General features: G+C 38.5%; 1 protein-coding gene across 1 annotated transcript; it reads right to left on the reverse strand.

Annotated features, from left to right (window-relative positions):
- Positions 1-11,607: 11,607 nt before the first annotated feature.
- Positions 11,608-12,719, reverse strand: LOC107757216 (E3 ubiquitin-protein ligase Topors-like). Its single transcript, XM_016574631.1, has 2 exons — positions 11,739-12,719; positions 11,608-11,640 (listed from the first exon to the last, which is right to left on the reverse strand). The coding sequence occupies exons 1-2, from the start codon at positions 12,717-12,719 to the stop codon at positions 11,608-11,610; spliced, it is 1,014 nt and encodes a 337-aa protein (XP_016430117.1).
- Between the last annotated feature and the right edge of the window lie 1,884 nt (positions 12,720-14,603).

Here is a 14,603-nt window from a genome sequence, read left to right on the forward strand (position 1 = left end):
CTAAACTCAAAATAAATGGTTAAATGACTGATATTAAATCAGGTGTAATTTAATTCGGGTTGCCTAAACTAGTTGACTAATCAGTCTAATCTAATCAGCATTCTAATCAGTTGAGAATGATCAATAAAACACATTTCAGGTTCACCTGACCTTGATCAGACACCTTTAGGTGCAATTTACGTGTTCTTAAAAAAAAAAGTAATTAAAATAATTTAAGATACACACAATTTGCACACACACACACCATATGATTTAACATTGTATTGTTAAATATATTTATTGATTATAAATATACACAGTTGTAGTGTAATGTACACATACATAGGTCAATATAGACAGGTCAAAGACGAAACATCCGATTTTGGTGTCCGAATCAAATAAAATTTACAAAAGTGATTTTATAATCATAAAAAGCATATTAAATGCAAGTAAGATGCCTACTTTAATGTTTCGAATAACTTGTGAAAATAAAATGTCAAAACATGGGTGAAATAATGTTCCATAATTCAGTGTAACTGATATATTTGTGTAAAAATAAAACAACACTTATTCTGACCTGTGCTTATTAAAATATCTAAAAGTGATCAAACTAAATTTTATTTTAAATGATTAAAAACTTGCTGACAAATGGGTAAAACCTGAAATGAACTAGTGTGTCAATCTGTCAGGCTGATTGCGCATCATGTGGTGAGTTTACATCACACTGCAGCAGCCAATCCCACAATTCAATACCTTATTGTATATGCTGACAGTCATTAGCAGGTGCTGCCTTTATGTTTTGGCAGATTTACTGATGGTGAATTTCATCCAACACCTGTGTTGTTGTCTCATTTTCACATGGAGTTATAAAGCTTAAGCCCTGACTGCAGTTTATAGCATAGTGTGTTATGTCCAGTGAGATGCACGGCATTACGGGCTGCAAAGCTCTGTACTCATAAATAAAAGCAGGAAGCACAGAGTGGAAACCCATCACACTTGCTACAATGCAGCAACACTGCAGGTGCCCCTTGTCCACTCAGACCAGCAAATGAATCGTGGAAAAAGTCACTGTGATTACCCATACCAGCAAAAAGGACCAATAAATAACCTTGGCTAGAATTTCACTTAAGGGGTCAGAGTTTTTTTTTTAATTCCTTCCTTAACCGCTTAATGACTTACAACTCGTGCAATTCATATACACATATATAGTACCTTTTTAATGCTAGAAGTGTCCGAAATTAGCAGTTACTAAAGAGTCCTTCAGTAGTGTAGACACTGTAGTTAAGTTTGAGCAGTACTGAGCATGACTAAGTGACTTTCCCTCCAGCGGGGTTCAACATGTCAGAAAAGATCTCTAAAAAATATGTTAGCATACACACACACACACACACACACACACAGGTGGTTGCAGGGCAAAGCAAATTCATGATTGAAAATGGGTCCGAGCCAGTAAGATCATTTCAAAAAGGTCAGTTCAAAAGCAAAACGGGAAATGAAATGGGTAGTTTTATGGTGTTTTGGGAAGCCCAGTTATAGAATAGCCATGACTGTGATTGACTCTGCAGCACCCACAGGAGCCACTGAGATTGAGGAATATTATATCAGATCATTTTGTTCTCACATAGCAAGATGGAAGACAGGTACGGTTGGTACTGAACTACTGGTGCATGCAGGAGTCCAGAGCAAAGAGAAATTAGTTAAGATTATCATTGTCTCTTAAGCAAAGTCAGTATTAATTCAAAATGCTCTTGACTTTGACAATTAAGAGGAAAAACTTGAAACTGACCTCCTGGGCTAATGATTTCCCCTGTAGACAAACCAGCCCTACTTCATGAAGATATATGGGCCTGAAATTAATGACAGTCAATAAACAATGTAAAAAAAAAGCATGTTCTGCTACAAGCAGTGTTGGGAAGGTTACTTTGGAAATGTAATAGGTTACAGATTACAAGTTACCCTATTTAAAATGTAATAGTAGTGTAACTTTTTCAATTACTTTATTAAAGTAATGTAACTGATTACTTTTGATTACTTTTTGATTACTTTTATAAATTTCTAATGAATGTTTATTTGCAACTGTTAATCATTTTCAAACATTTACACCATGCAGGGTTAACCTTACAGTAGTGCTCAACACTGTCAGCCTTTCAAAATCCTTCATCACTTGAATTAAGATGATCATATTTGAACACATCCACCACAAAATCAGACTTTAGTACCGCCTTTTACTTTGAGATTGATCTGAAGTTCAATGCAGATTTAAAATCATAAGAAATTGTTTATTGATGCTGTTTTTGAAACCAAATCTTTGCATACCTACAGGAAACACTGCATCTAACAATGGTTTTGGGGAAAAAAAAGAATTAAAAAATAATAATAAATAAAAGCATATACATCAACTCAAATACGGTTATCTAATAAGCATGTGTCCTATTCTGTGTATTAAACTCTTGAAACATTGGTTCAACTGTTTAATTATTTTTATCTAATATTATTTACTAAAAGTAATAATTTCTGGTTTATAGCAAAGAAAATCTTTCCAAGTACCCTCTGGTTGGGCATTACTGTTCCAGGAGGCTGCAGCTCGCCCAAGCAAGGACAATTATGAATGATAAGTCCCATCTGCACGTCAATCCATCATCCCCGAGGCGATTTGTTCTCTGCTGCTGTAAATTAAAAACTCAGCTTACATTGGTTGATGAGATGTAGTTGGTGGCAAAGTGAGCCTGGAGAGGCACTCTTCGTCATTAAGCATAATTAAGCTGCCAACCTTGTCACCCGTGACTGCGGACGCGTGGTCAAACTCCACCGTAGCATCAATTCAAATCATGGCCCTCATTCGGTTCTGTCACCTGTGCTCGATCAGAACAAGATGCAAATAACCCCTCAATTCCACATCATGTTCATTAAGGTCACAGAAGGTCTTTGATGCTTAATTACGCTTCTGCAGCTCATCTGTAGAGACGTGCCGTGTCTGCAATATTTGAATGCAGAAGGAGACCATGTTGTGTGTGACTGTTTTAATAACAACAAGATTTTTACATTCTGTTAAGATAAGAGGTGGAATATGGTACCTTAATCTCACCACTCAACCCTGAAACAATGGTTAGAACATCTCAGTGGATGGAAGGTATGAGAGGAAGAGCGGAGTCTGAGCATGTGAGATCAAGAAGGACTTATTAGGCCTTTGTTACTCTGCAAGGATATGCACCGTTCAGAATTCAGTTGAGAATGCCTTATAGATTCCAATTCAGTTCCTGAATTTGAAATTAAGTTTCAAACAGAATGCAGTACTTCAAACTGAAGTATTTAAAAACAAATTAAATAAACAACATAATGAAAAACTGACTGACATTAAATGATAGATAGTCATAGAAATGTTTAGAACAAATGATAGAGAGACTGATAGATAGATAAATAAATAAATGATACGCAATTACAGATATGTGGTACCATTTTAAGCATCCATTTGTTTCGCAATCTCACTCCCTATTGTTTCTCATCTCTTCTCTTAACTGTGCCCTTTCTATAAAATAGAAAACGGGCAAAATAAAAAATGTAATACATCAGTCAGTTAAAGGTAACACTCTGACTAGAGTCTCTGCCAAATCAAGTCAGCCATTCTGCTCCGGTGCACATTTGAGATTTTGTGCAAAGCCAAGCAGAGACCAGTGGAGACACAGAATAGTCTGACTGCAGTGACCGTCCCAAGACACTTTTCTAGACAAGGGCCTGGAGCAGGGATGTCCTTCCCCCTCCCCTGTCCAGCAAACTTTATTTCCGCATCAGTGGAGGAAAGCTTTGAAAATAAACAGATGGTGAGGAGAGAGAGAGTAAAATAAGAGACACGCCATTACGTTATTCACTCACTTGCTTCTTCATCTAGAAGGCACCGCTGATTCAGAAAGTACTGGTATTCCCTTAGCAGCCGCCAGCCGCCCAGCTGGAACAGGAAGAGTGGGAGGGTCGAAAGGGAACTTAACTTCTGCATGTGAAATTGATGCTGTGCCGGTCATGCAGCTGTTGGACTTGTCCATTCTGACAGTTGGAATGAGGAAAGATTCACTGCCCACTGTATCGCTGGCCACAACAAACCACCCAAATGCATTATGGGGGTCAGACTAAAGTGAGGCGCAAAACGCCAGGTACAACGCAAATGAAGCTTAGGCCGACAAACACAAATTGCCTGCCAGCTCAAAATGATGATGATGTCAGTCAATGAACGGTAGAGAGCAATTTGTCATCGAAGGCAAAAATAGCCCCACATTCTGCACGCAATTTCACCATGTTAACGGCCTAACTGGGAGCTTCTGAACTCTGCCTTCTCCAAAATAACACTCCAAATAAATAACCTTCAGCTTGACATGAGACATTGCACGAGATGAACAAGAACAGAACGCATGAGAGGGCTTTAAATCGTTTAGGTCATGATCTGGCTGATCCCAGGCAAAGCAAATTGAAACGATTTAACTTTGCCTTTGGTGCATTTGAGGGCCGTCTTCTCCTTTTGTGCATAAATGCATAAAGTGGAAAACAGGCCAATATGCAACTTTTCATATTTAAGAGACCATCTCTCCCACACATGTGAGAAATAGTGGTATATTAAAGCTAAAAAAATACTCTGGTTTACAAAGTAATTAGTGGCACCAAGGAATTTTTTTTTTTTTTAGGAAAAATGTTTTGTTTTTACACTCACATGAAGGTCATAACTACAGTCAAACAGGACACCAGGAATGTCTTGTGTGCGGTGACAAGAGGGTCTCACTAAGATATGGTGTAGCCTATTCATTGGGTCATAGAAATGAACAAGCTATTGAAACAAACAAATTTACCTTTAATGTTAACATACAGCCAAGGTTTGCACTTTGCAGTACAGAGGATCTCCATTAAGGTGTATTGAGTGACGGCAGAAACCAAACACACATCTGTTCTTCTCTAAACAGTGTAATCTATAAATCTCTCACTTATAGAGACACAACATCAGCTGCTAAAACGGCTACAATCTTTCTTGAGTAAAACACGGCATTCAATCTTCCAGCTGGCTGTCGGGTTAGTGAAATATGGCCTTCAAGATGAAAAGGTGACAGTCTATTAAAACATCGCCACCCGATTCATCACGTCCAGTGGCATCGACTCGATTTATTCTCTGCTGCTTCATCTAAAACCAATCAGGGGAATTTACCTACAGAGAGTCAATTCACAATGGGATTTCCATGCCTCATCTCACCTTATTCAATGCAATGAAAACATCCGATCATTTCACACCTGACGAGCTGATGCTGGCTTGGCTTTTCCCTGAAGAACATTCACACAGCCCACAGCATTCGTAACGATTTCTTGTGGCTCAGATCTAAAGCAGAGGAGCAAGGAGGTGGCAGTGTATCACAGACACATTCAAGTCAATAAGGAATGATGTTGGTCTCAGATCTATATTCAGAAATATACTACTATAGAACAGCATCAGGGACTTAAAAAAGCTGAAAATTGCAAACACATATTGGCACCCTTACATGGAATCTTTTTTCCACATTTTTTTTTGTAAAACATTCTTTCTTAATTCAAGTTATTACACATAAAAAAATCTTCTTTCTAATATTTAAAAATGTACTTGCTCTTCTTTACTTTGCTACAGATGTCACGTGGCTAACCAATAGCCATAATCTAGTTCCATTCAGCATGGAATGAAGATTTTTTTTTTAACAACCCAACAGATTCCTGCTCTTTTTTCTAGTTAAATATCCAGAAATGCATCACATTATAGAGTAAAATGAGGTATGAAATGGCAATTAACATTGAGAAATTAATATTGTGTCACATTCCGGTGTTTGAGCTTTCTGTTGAATTCTGGAAGTACAGATTTCGTGCAGGCCTACACACTGGCATTACAGCGCAAGAGTGTGCCTATATTCAGTCCAACGTGCACACTGTTATTTCACAGGGAATTTAAATATGTGGCTTAGCCAACTTTTCCACTTGAAATTCCTACTGCTCTCTCTTACTCCTTATGGAGGTTTAAACATAATCTGCTCATGATTTTTCTGGATGAGTCGCACTCAAATGAAAGGGAATCTGCAGAAATTTGCAGCTTTGACTCACGGGGCAGAAGCTGAAGGCTGATAGTTGGCGAGTCAGTGAAGACAGGAAATGACACACCTCCCCTTTGCTTGTGCATTTCCTGTCTGATTTTTCCAAGCAGTGTGATCTGCCGGCAGGTGTTGTGCTGAGCCTCTGAAATCGTTGAAAATCTCAACGGAGCCCTCAATGTGTAATTAACCACTAAGACACTGAGGCACTGCTTCCTTCATAAATAACTGAAACGGCTTCAAACACTCAGCCACAAACAAATGTACAGCGGGGTTCAAAAGTTTGAGATCATTATTTCCACGTTTATTTATATTATTCTATGAATATACTGCAAATATAAAACTACATTATAACAAGTCATTATTTTATCAATTTTAGATTTACTAATTTATCTCAGAACTTTTGAACCGATCAGCCAACTTTTCAACTGCAAGTTCCAATTCACTGCGTTTCATGTATCTCTGAGGTTTATCATTTATGGCTCTGCTACATATTGCATAATATCCCTTTATCATCATAAATGAATGTAGAAATAATAACTGTTGTTCCAAAAATATCTGCATGTCTATACTCTGCTGCAGTCATGTGGCTCCTTATCAGCTTTCCCTCTCTTACAGGAAGCTCTCGTTACTATTCCAACTCATTCTACTATAATCTCCCTTTTAAAAAGGCACTAATTAATATGAATAATAATTAGCAACCTCATTCTTCCACCTCGGTTTTGTCTCTTCTATTCAGCAGTGAAAGAGGGAAAGAGCTATAAAAGAAATGCAGAACTGCTACAAGAGCCATAAATGATGAAGTCATCAGAAGTTGGCATTACATAAGCATATTGAGATTGCCCTGTTGCAACATGGCTGTGCCAAAATCTCAGGCACCGACAAACAAGAAAGATTAAAATACACTCTGCAACAATTAGCATGAGTGACATTATCTGAGGTTGTGAGGGTGACTCAACTAGTTGAAGCTGCCTTTGTACGTGTAGATTTTTTTAAAGTCGAGAGAGTCACTAGAGATTTGAGTGTCTGATACTACACTCAGCTTTCTGAATTGCCCCCCTGAAATATTAAAAAAAAATAATGAACACCTCAAAGATGCTTTATCCTACTCGATGGCAGAGAAAAGAAGGGGCCGCGGGATGAGAATAATTGGCAAGTGCTGGCACAATAATGTGAGAAGAGACATCATGATTATTATTGCAACCTGTCCGCAGTGATGCAGATAGAAAATTAAATGGGACGCCGAGCCCACTCAGAGTGCCGGATGAAGGTGCATCCTGAGGGCCTGAAAATGTTTATTGTCGGTGTAGTTTAAGATCATTATTTTGTATCAAGACTGAAGTCAGAGTGGAGCGAAATAGCACTTAACTTCAAAAAACACAAACTGAGCCAGAAGGGAAGAGACTGGAAAAGTGAAGATGATGACTGGGGGTTGACGAATATACATCTGTCAATCATTCTTTCCAAACATTTCTGCGATACGGATGGATGGACAAACTCTTTATTAATCCCATATGGGAAATGTTTGTTTACAGAAAAACCACAGTTCTTATTTTCAATGCCAAAACAAACATGCAAGATGGATCCAGAGAATGATCACGCTTTGGTTCACTACTTCCCATGCCTTTTAAACAGAGGTGAAAGAAAACTTGCACAGTCAAACCTATTGCTGTCCTGCTGATCTGGCCCCAATGGTTATGTGGCACACTTCTTCACTGGGTCGACTCACAAAAACACCATACATCATCCACACACATATACATATTTATGACTAAAAGAAATATCTCCACAGGTTGAAAATGATGATACCAGAGAGTTGTGCAAAGGTGACTCATCATTCCAATCTTTTATGGAAAGCCTGGTTTTTCTCTAGTGCCCTCCAACCTACACGAGCGTCGTCTTGAAACTAACCAGTTCATGTCATTTTCCCAGCGTCTGTGGAGTAAGGCAGATCATCTTGCTATCACATTATCATTATATTCCTTATTATAACAGTTGCAGCGGGGTCACTAACCTGACCGTTTTCTCATTATCTGGAAACATGTAACGGATGGCAAAGTAGCTAAGGGTCAGTCTCTAGAGACATTTATAAAAAGGAATGATTACTGCTCACTCTCGTGCTCACAAGACATGAAATATGGACTGAAACAAGTTTCTTTAATGCCAGCCAGTTTAGTCAGTAGCCATCTTGGTAATAAAATATGTAATGGTTTTCCCCAATCAATCTATCTTAATTTTGCCACTAAAACATAAATGAATATATAAATAAATAAAACAACTTTTTTTAACTGAATGAAGGTTTTTCATTGAATGCATGCATGTATGAAGAGTTCAATAAGTTGTTCTGTTTAAAAAAATACTTTTAAGACCATTTTCACAATTATTAAGGTGGAAAACAACTGTACTGAAAGACTAGTTTAAACCAACCTGAAGTTCATGGTGTTTTATGCTGGTTAGCTGCTGATGTAGCAATCCACCAAACCATTTTCCACAAACAGACTGCCCTCTGAAAGAAGAATGACTTCTCTTCTGAAATGACCCTCTGCATAATTTATCTCTCTGGGGCTCATGTACGCCCCTGGAAATGGAGGAAAACACGAAGTTCTGCACTAGACTTGTTCTGACCCAGTTCAACACACAGATGACATCCAGCTCAAGCTGTTGGTTTAGAGAGCTGCAGGTGCACAGATTGGATTCAGTGGCAGTCAGAATGTGCTGTTATCCAGCAAGCAGATATTCCCGGTCCTTCTCCTCTGCCGGAGAGATAGAGCTGTCAAGAGAGGACTGAGCCAGTGCTTACACTTCCTGTCTGAAAACTGTGCCACATTCAGACAGAGCACCAAGTTTGCCAGGTTTTCACAACAAAACCTACTCAAAACTAGTCCAAAACTAGCCCAAATGTGTTTCAGGGGGGTTCCACTGGTACAAATCGCGTTCCGGGGTGTAAAATGCACTTTTTATTTTTTGGCAGGGTTCCCCTGGTAAAATTTGCATCCCAGGGGCAAAATATCACATTATTTGGGTCACTTCAACCCACAGACATTAAAAACAACCAGTGGCAACAGTGTTAACGTAGCCCAATTCCACGGGAAAACCGCAGACCTGGCAACACTGTAGAGCACAAAGCTGGCAATGTTTCCCAGTTTCCCAGTGTGTAGCCTAATATTTCAAACCATCAGAGGAACCCCTCTCGCCCATTATATGATCGGAGAATAAATTAATCTTTCTGTCCTCCACGCTCATGAAAATATGTTCAGAGATTAATAATGTTGAGATGATTAATTTATACATGAATCATTTACACTTCAGGGACTTAAATGTGCAGATGGGAAATTCCTATAATGCAGGTAATTTTGAGGTCTGTAAACTTTTAAAAAACAGAATATGCTTGTGTTGTATTTTTTTATATTTGTATAAATAGTAAACAAGATTTTTCAAGATATGCTTTGGTTGAGCTCAACCACTTAAATTTTTCATTACAATTTATTTACACACCAGCAAGAAAATTAACAGAATGCCTAATAGGATGAAGGTTGTTCAGTGTGGGATTCAGAGTTAGCTTGTATGAGTGTTAATATGAATTTCATTGATATTTTTTGATCAATTGTAGTGATAACAGAGATTTACATAATTTTAATCAAAAGAAGAGTGAGAAATCAACTATGACCACAAAGCATCCAAGACTTTACAAAATCCACTTCTAAAATATACTGATGTTTGTTCCATTTTCTGATGTCACTTACTGGAAAATTAAGTCAATACGGGAGCAGTGATTGATTGATTGATTGATTGATTGACTGATTGATTGACTGTCTTCAATGAAAATGGACAGGGACTTACACTGTTAAGCTCCCCAAAAAAGGCAAAGAAAAATAAAAACATGTTTTTTTTTTAATCATTTGAATGAAATTTTAATTTTTGGGTTAATTATTCATTTAAATATTTATGGAGGCACCTCTGACATGACTAATTGGTTCAGCACAGGTGATGTACATGCTTAAAAGTAGCCATATCGCAATCTATCTTATGTATAAAGATGAAATTAAAACTTAAAAAGTGCAGTGGATGAAAATCAACTTAAAAAGCTCAAAATAGTCCTCTGTGGTTCATGCAAAAAAATAATAATTGTATTGGGAAAGATTAAGACTATATAGCCTCTGATGTGTCTGAACGCAAAAGATCAGAGGCTTTAAAACAGGTCTTTGAAACCAACGAATTAAAAAAATCAAATGTTACAAAAAGAGACATGAGCAATCAGCTCTGTGAGAGCTGCTGTTAGACAGGCTATGACCCTCACATGATATCCTCACATGAACTATCTTTGACAGGCACTTGTCATAACCCATAAGACTAAGAAAACACATTTCCATCATGGCTGGTTCATGACAATGATTTTAACTCCAGATAATAGCACTGCAGTGATCACACATCCATGCTAAAGTCTATGATCAACATACCAAGCAACATATAAGAACTATATAGCTAGACTGTCATAATTATTTCTGATCTAAATTGTTTGCACAACTTTAATTACAATAACACACACAGCCACCCAAGAAAGGGTATATAAAAAACACTCCAAACAAAAAGGTAAATTATGATATTATAATACAATAGCATTTATACTGGTTTACCAAAAAAAGTGTATGAATATGAAGTGAACTCAGACTGAACTGAACCAAAAAGTTAACATTTAAATTCATATTAATGTCTAGGGCTGCAACTAACGATTATTTTGATAATCGATTAGTTGACCGGTTATTTTCCCGATTAATCGATTAATCGGATCTTCTCATTTTTTTTGACAAAAAACACTTCCACATTCTGCCCAATGTCCTTTAAACAAACGTGTCAACTGAATGCTATGAAAATAGTGCTTAACAATTTATTAGACACACATCATAATAAAGATAAAACACAAATATTTTAGGAATCTGTCAAAAAAATTGTTTAAATCTAAAAATGTTATTGTCATTTATTGGGCAAATATCAAACTAAGTAGGCTAGTATTTATTCACATATTAACAAGAATGTCCTCCTATGCCTTCCATAACAGCTTGCATTCTTGCTGGCATTGCTTAGGTACTTTTTGACTGTAATTGGGTATCTGAGAGCTTGACTATTTTTTTTTTGCTAAGTTTAATGGTTTTTCGTGCGCAGATAAAAGTCTGTAATATATATTTTTTTTTTTGCAAAGGTCCTTGAGGCTATGTAATACGGTGCTAAGAATATTGTGAGAAGAAACCCAAAATGCTTATAACCTGCATTTTGCAAAGTGCATATTTGACAATAACTAAAGAATCACTAAACAGCTGCCATGAAATCTCCCATCTTGTACAATACATTTATTTTCATTAAATTCTTAATTTTCTATTTTAAAACACTAAATAGCGACAAAAGTCTGGAAACACAAATATCTTTCCATACTCTGCTTTCATTTTTCCATACGCTTCTAGACCTGAAAAATACCATACTTTTTCCAAACCCCTTAGGAACCCTGTTAACAGGGCCCTAATCAAGGTAATAAAAAAGAATGCCCAAGCTACTAACTTTTTGGACCACTTGAGATGGAATGACCCTAAAAATGAAAGCATTTAGCAAAACAGAACAAAGTCATACAGGAAGGAAAGTAAACTCAGAAACTAATTCACAAAACGTAATGTTTGAGAGTCTCACCTCGGAGATGGCGATAACAGAAAGGTCCGAGCTGCTGCCCTCCTCGTAGCTGGGAGCGGGACAGTCGTAAACAGCCTGCTGGTCGTACACCTCCATGTTGAGGGTGGAGCGGGCGAAGCTCACCAGCTCGTGCAGGAAGTGGTCGGTGCGCGCCAGCAGGAAGGGGCGGAGCTCGTCCCGGATGGCCGAGTCCTCCATGTTGTAGTTCATGATGCGTGAGATGATGATGTTCTGCACGATGTTCACCAGCGAGCCGTGCGAACCGTATAGCACCATGAGCTCGCGCTGCAGCCAAGGCAATAGCCGTCGCAAACAGCCGGGATTTTGTCTCAAGAACACGGCGGAAATGTCCCTCTGCCTGCCAGCGTCCCTCGAGCTGCGCACTCGCACGCCGGTCCTATAAAGCGCGCGTCGGAACGCCACAACATCTTGGTCGCGCAAACGCCGCAAGCTCCGCCCCTCGCCACTCCCATGTCTGCGTGCTGTTAATCGCAGCACCATCTGCTGCACGTCTTGGTTCTCTGCGAGCGCCGCTGCGTCCGTCAGGCCGTCGAACATAACGTCATCCTCTTGCGGAGGGGAGGAGGAAGGGGCGGGGTTTTGCGCTCTGTGGCTCCGCCTCTCCCGGCCTCGGAGAACTCGGGGGCGGAGCACACGCTCAGGCGGATCGGCGTTCGCAGGTGCTCCATTCTCCGGCGGACGCAGCACGAACTCCTTAAAGTCGTTTTCCCCTTTGACAGAGTGGAATATGGAGTGGAAGGGCTGCTTACAGAGCGGACACTCGGCTTTGTTCTTGGACCACTCGTGGATGCAGCGGAAACAGAACTGGTGCAGGCAACGGTCCAGCGACGCCACGTTATTGAAGCCGTCGAGGCAGATGGGGCATTTGGAATCGGGCGACGCGTTGGCCAATAAACGCTGAGAAGATTTCCCAGCGCTGTCTCTCTTCCTCACACGTAGCTTCATCTTAGAGGACGCCATCATCTACAGCACAAAACATCAGCTCGTTAGACAACCTTCGCATTTATGCATTTAGCAGACGCTTTTATCCGAATTAAACAAAGTATTCAAAATATCCAGTGCCAGGTTCATCAGAGAACGATACATGAACATAGATGCTGCAGCATTTTTTATTATTTTCCCACATTACATTTTATCCGAAGCGAATTGCAAATGAGATGCAAGTAATTTATCACAAGAGTCAACAACACTTCAAGTGTAAAATGTAGGGCTGCAACTAACGATTATTTTGATAATCGATTAGTTGGTCGATTATTTTTTCGATTAATCTGATTAAAAACAAACAATTTTCTTTTTTTATTTTATTGACAAAAACACACCATTCCACATTCTGCCCAATGTCCTTCAAACAACCATGCCAACTGCATGCTATGAAAACATACAGTGCTTAATTTATTAGACCACCTGTCATAATAAAGAGAAAACACAATTATTTTAGGAATCTGTCAAAAAACGGTTTAAATCTAAAAATGTTATAGTCATTTATTGGGCAAATAACAAACTGAAACAAATAGTATTTATTCACATAATAACAAAAATCTTTCATAACAGCTTGAATTCTTGCTGGCATTGTTTAGGTACTTTCTGACTATAATTGGACATCTGGAAAAACACTATAAAGTGCTTGGCTATTTTTTCTGCCTTTCTTTCATAGATAACAGCAATAATCATATTATAGCATTAGAAATAGCCTACTACTGTTACTACAGAGCTTACACAGATTGGAGGACTAACTAATACAGAAAGCTAGAAAATGATTTTGGTAATCACCAGTGCTGTTAGTTTAGAGCAGCAGTGGCACAAACCGTGCATAATTAGTTAAAAACCTTACATAAATGTGTTAAGCACTGTGTATAGTGAATATAGTTTAAATCTCTGTGGATGTGACCGTAAACGGAAGGTTTTTGCGCTGAGGAGGACACACACGCGTCTGACAGCAAGACATTACGCTAATGCATTACGTTAGTTTAAAGCTCAAAATAAAGATTCTCATGTTTTGGGCAGCTTGCTTCACGCACTTCTCCTGCAGCATCTCATTCTGTTTCCTCCACTATTTTTAGATGCATTTTGTCCGTAATGTGCTATTCAGTGCTGTAATTTGACGTGACCGGCTGAAGTTGGACGTGCACCGTGGGCAGACCCGACTAATCGATAATGAGAATCGTTGTCGATTATTTTCATTATCGATAATAATCGATTTTATCGATTAGTTGTTGCAGCCCTATTAATGTCACTCTACAACTCTGCAATACCTATTAACAAAGCTAAGAAGGAAATCATGCATTCAATTATTGAAATTAATATAAGGATTAAAAAATTAAATTATCTGACTCCAAATAAAAAAAAAGTTAATAGCAATTATTTCCATGACAATTAATCATAAGCCAAAATTTCGTGATCATAACAGCTCTATCACAGACAATATCGTGCATATTTTCTTTGAGACTTCATGAGGTGAGCACCTCAAATATAAATTTCAATTAATTTATCTCAAAGTCGTTTCTCTGCACTACAGCTGCTATCTACACATAACTGCTATTTCAATTGTCAGCGCTCAAATCGCTGACGACACTTAATACATTTCCAATGCAGTGTACTTCAAGACGTCGTCATCGCCAGAGAGAATTTTATGCACCAGTTGGACAGTCATGGGTGTGATTATTAGCCCTAATGAGAGCCATCCAGAGTGGTACATGTGCTCCAGATTGCAACACTGCATTGCGGGATGTAAATTATTCTCTGTGACAAAAAGAGCAAATTGGAATCCATTACAGAGTCCGCAGAATACTGAGCAAAGGAATTACAAAGGGCATAGAAGCCTTCATTAATCCCAAGCCTCGTGCT

The sequence above is a fragment of the Sinocyclocheilus rhinocerous genome, unplaced genomic scaffold, assembly GCF_001515625.1.
Source record: "Sinocyclocheilus rhinocerous isolate Xijiao unplaced genomic scaffold, SAMN03320098_v1.1 scaffold1164, whole genome shotgun sequence".
NCBI lineage: Eukaryota > Metazoa > Chordata > Actinopteri > Cypriniformes > Cyprinidae > Sinocyclocheilus > Sinocyclocheilus rhinocerous.

Excerpts from the sequence above, each read along its gene's own strand:
- LOC107757216 (XM_016574631.1), bottom strand. The coding sequence starts at position 12,719 with ATGGCGTCCTCTAAGATGAAGCTACGTGTGAGGAAGAGAGACAGCGCT. Across the intron at positions 11,641-11,738 it reads CTGTTATCGCCATCTCCGAG|GGTCATTCCATCTCAAGTGG; the intron begins GTGAGACTCTCA and ends TTTCATTTTTAG.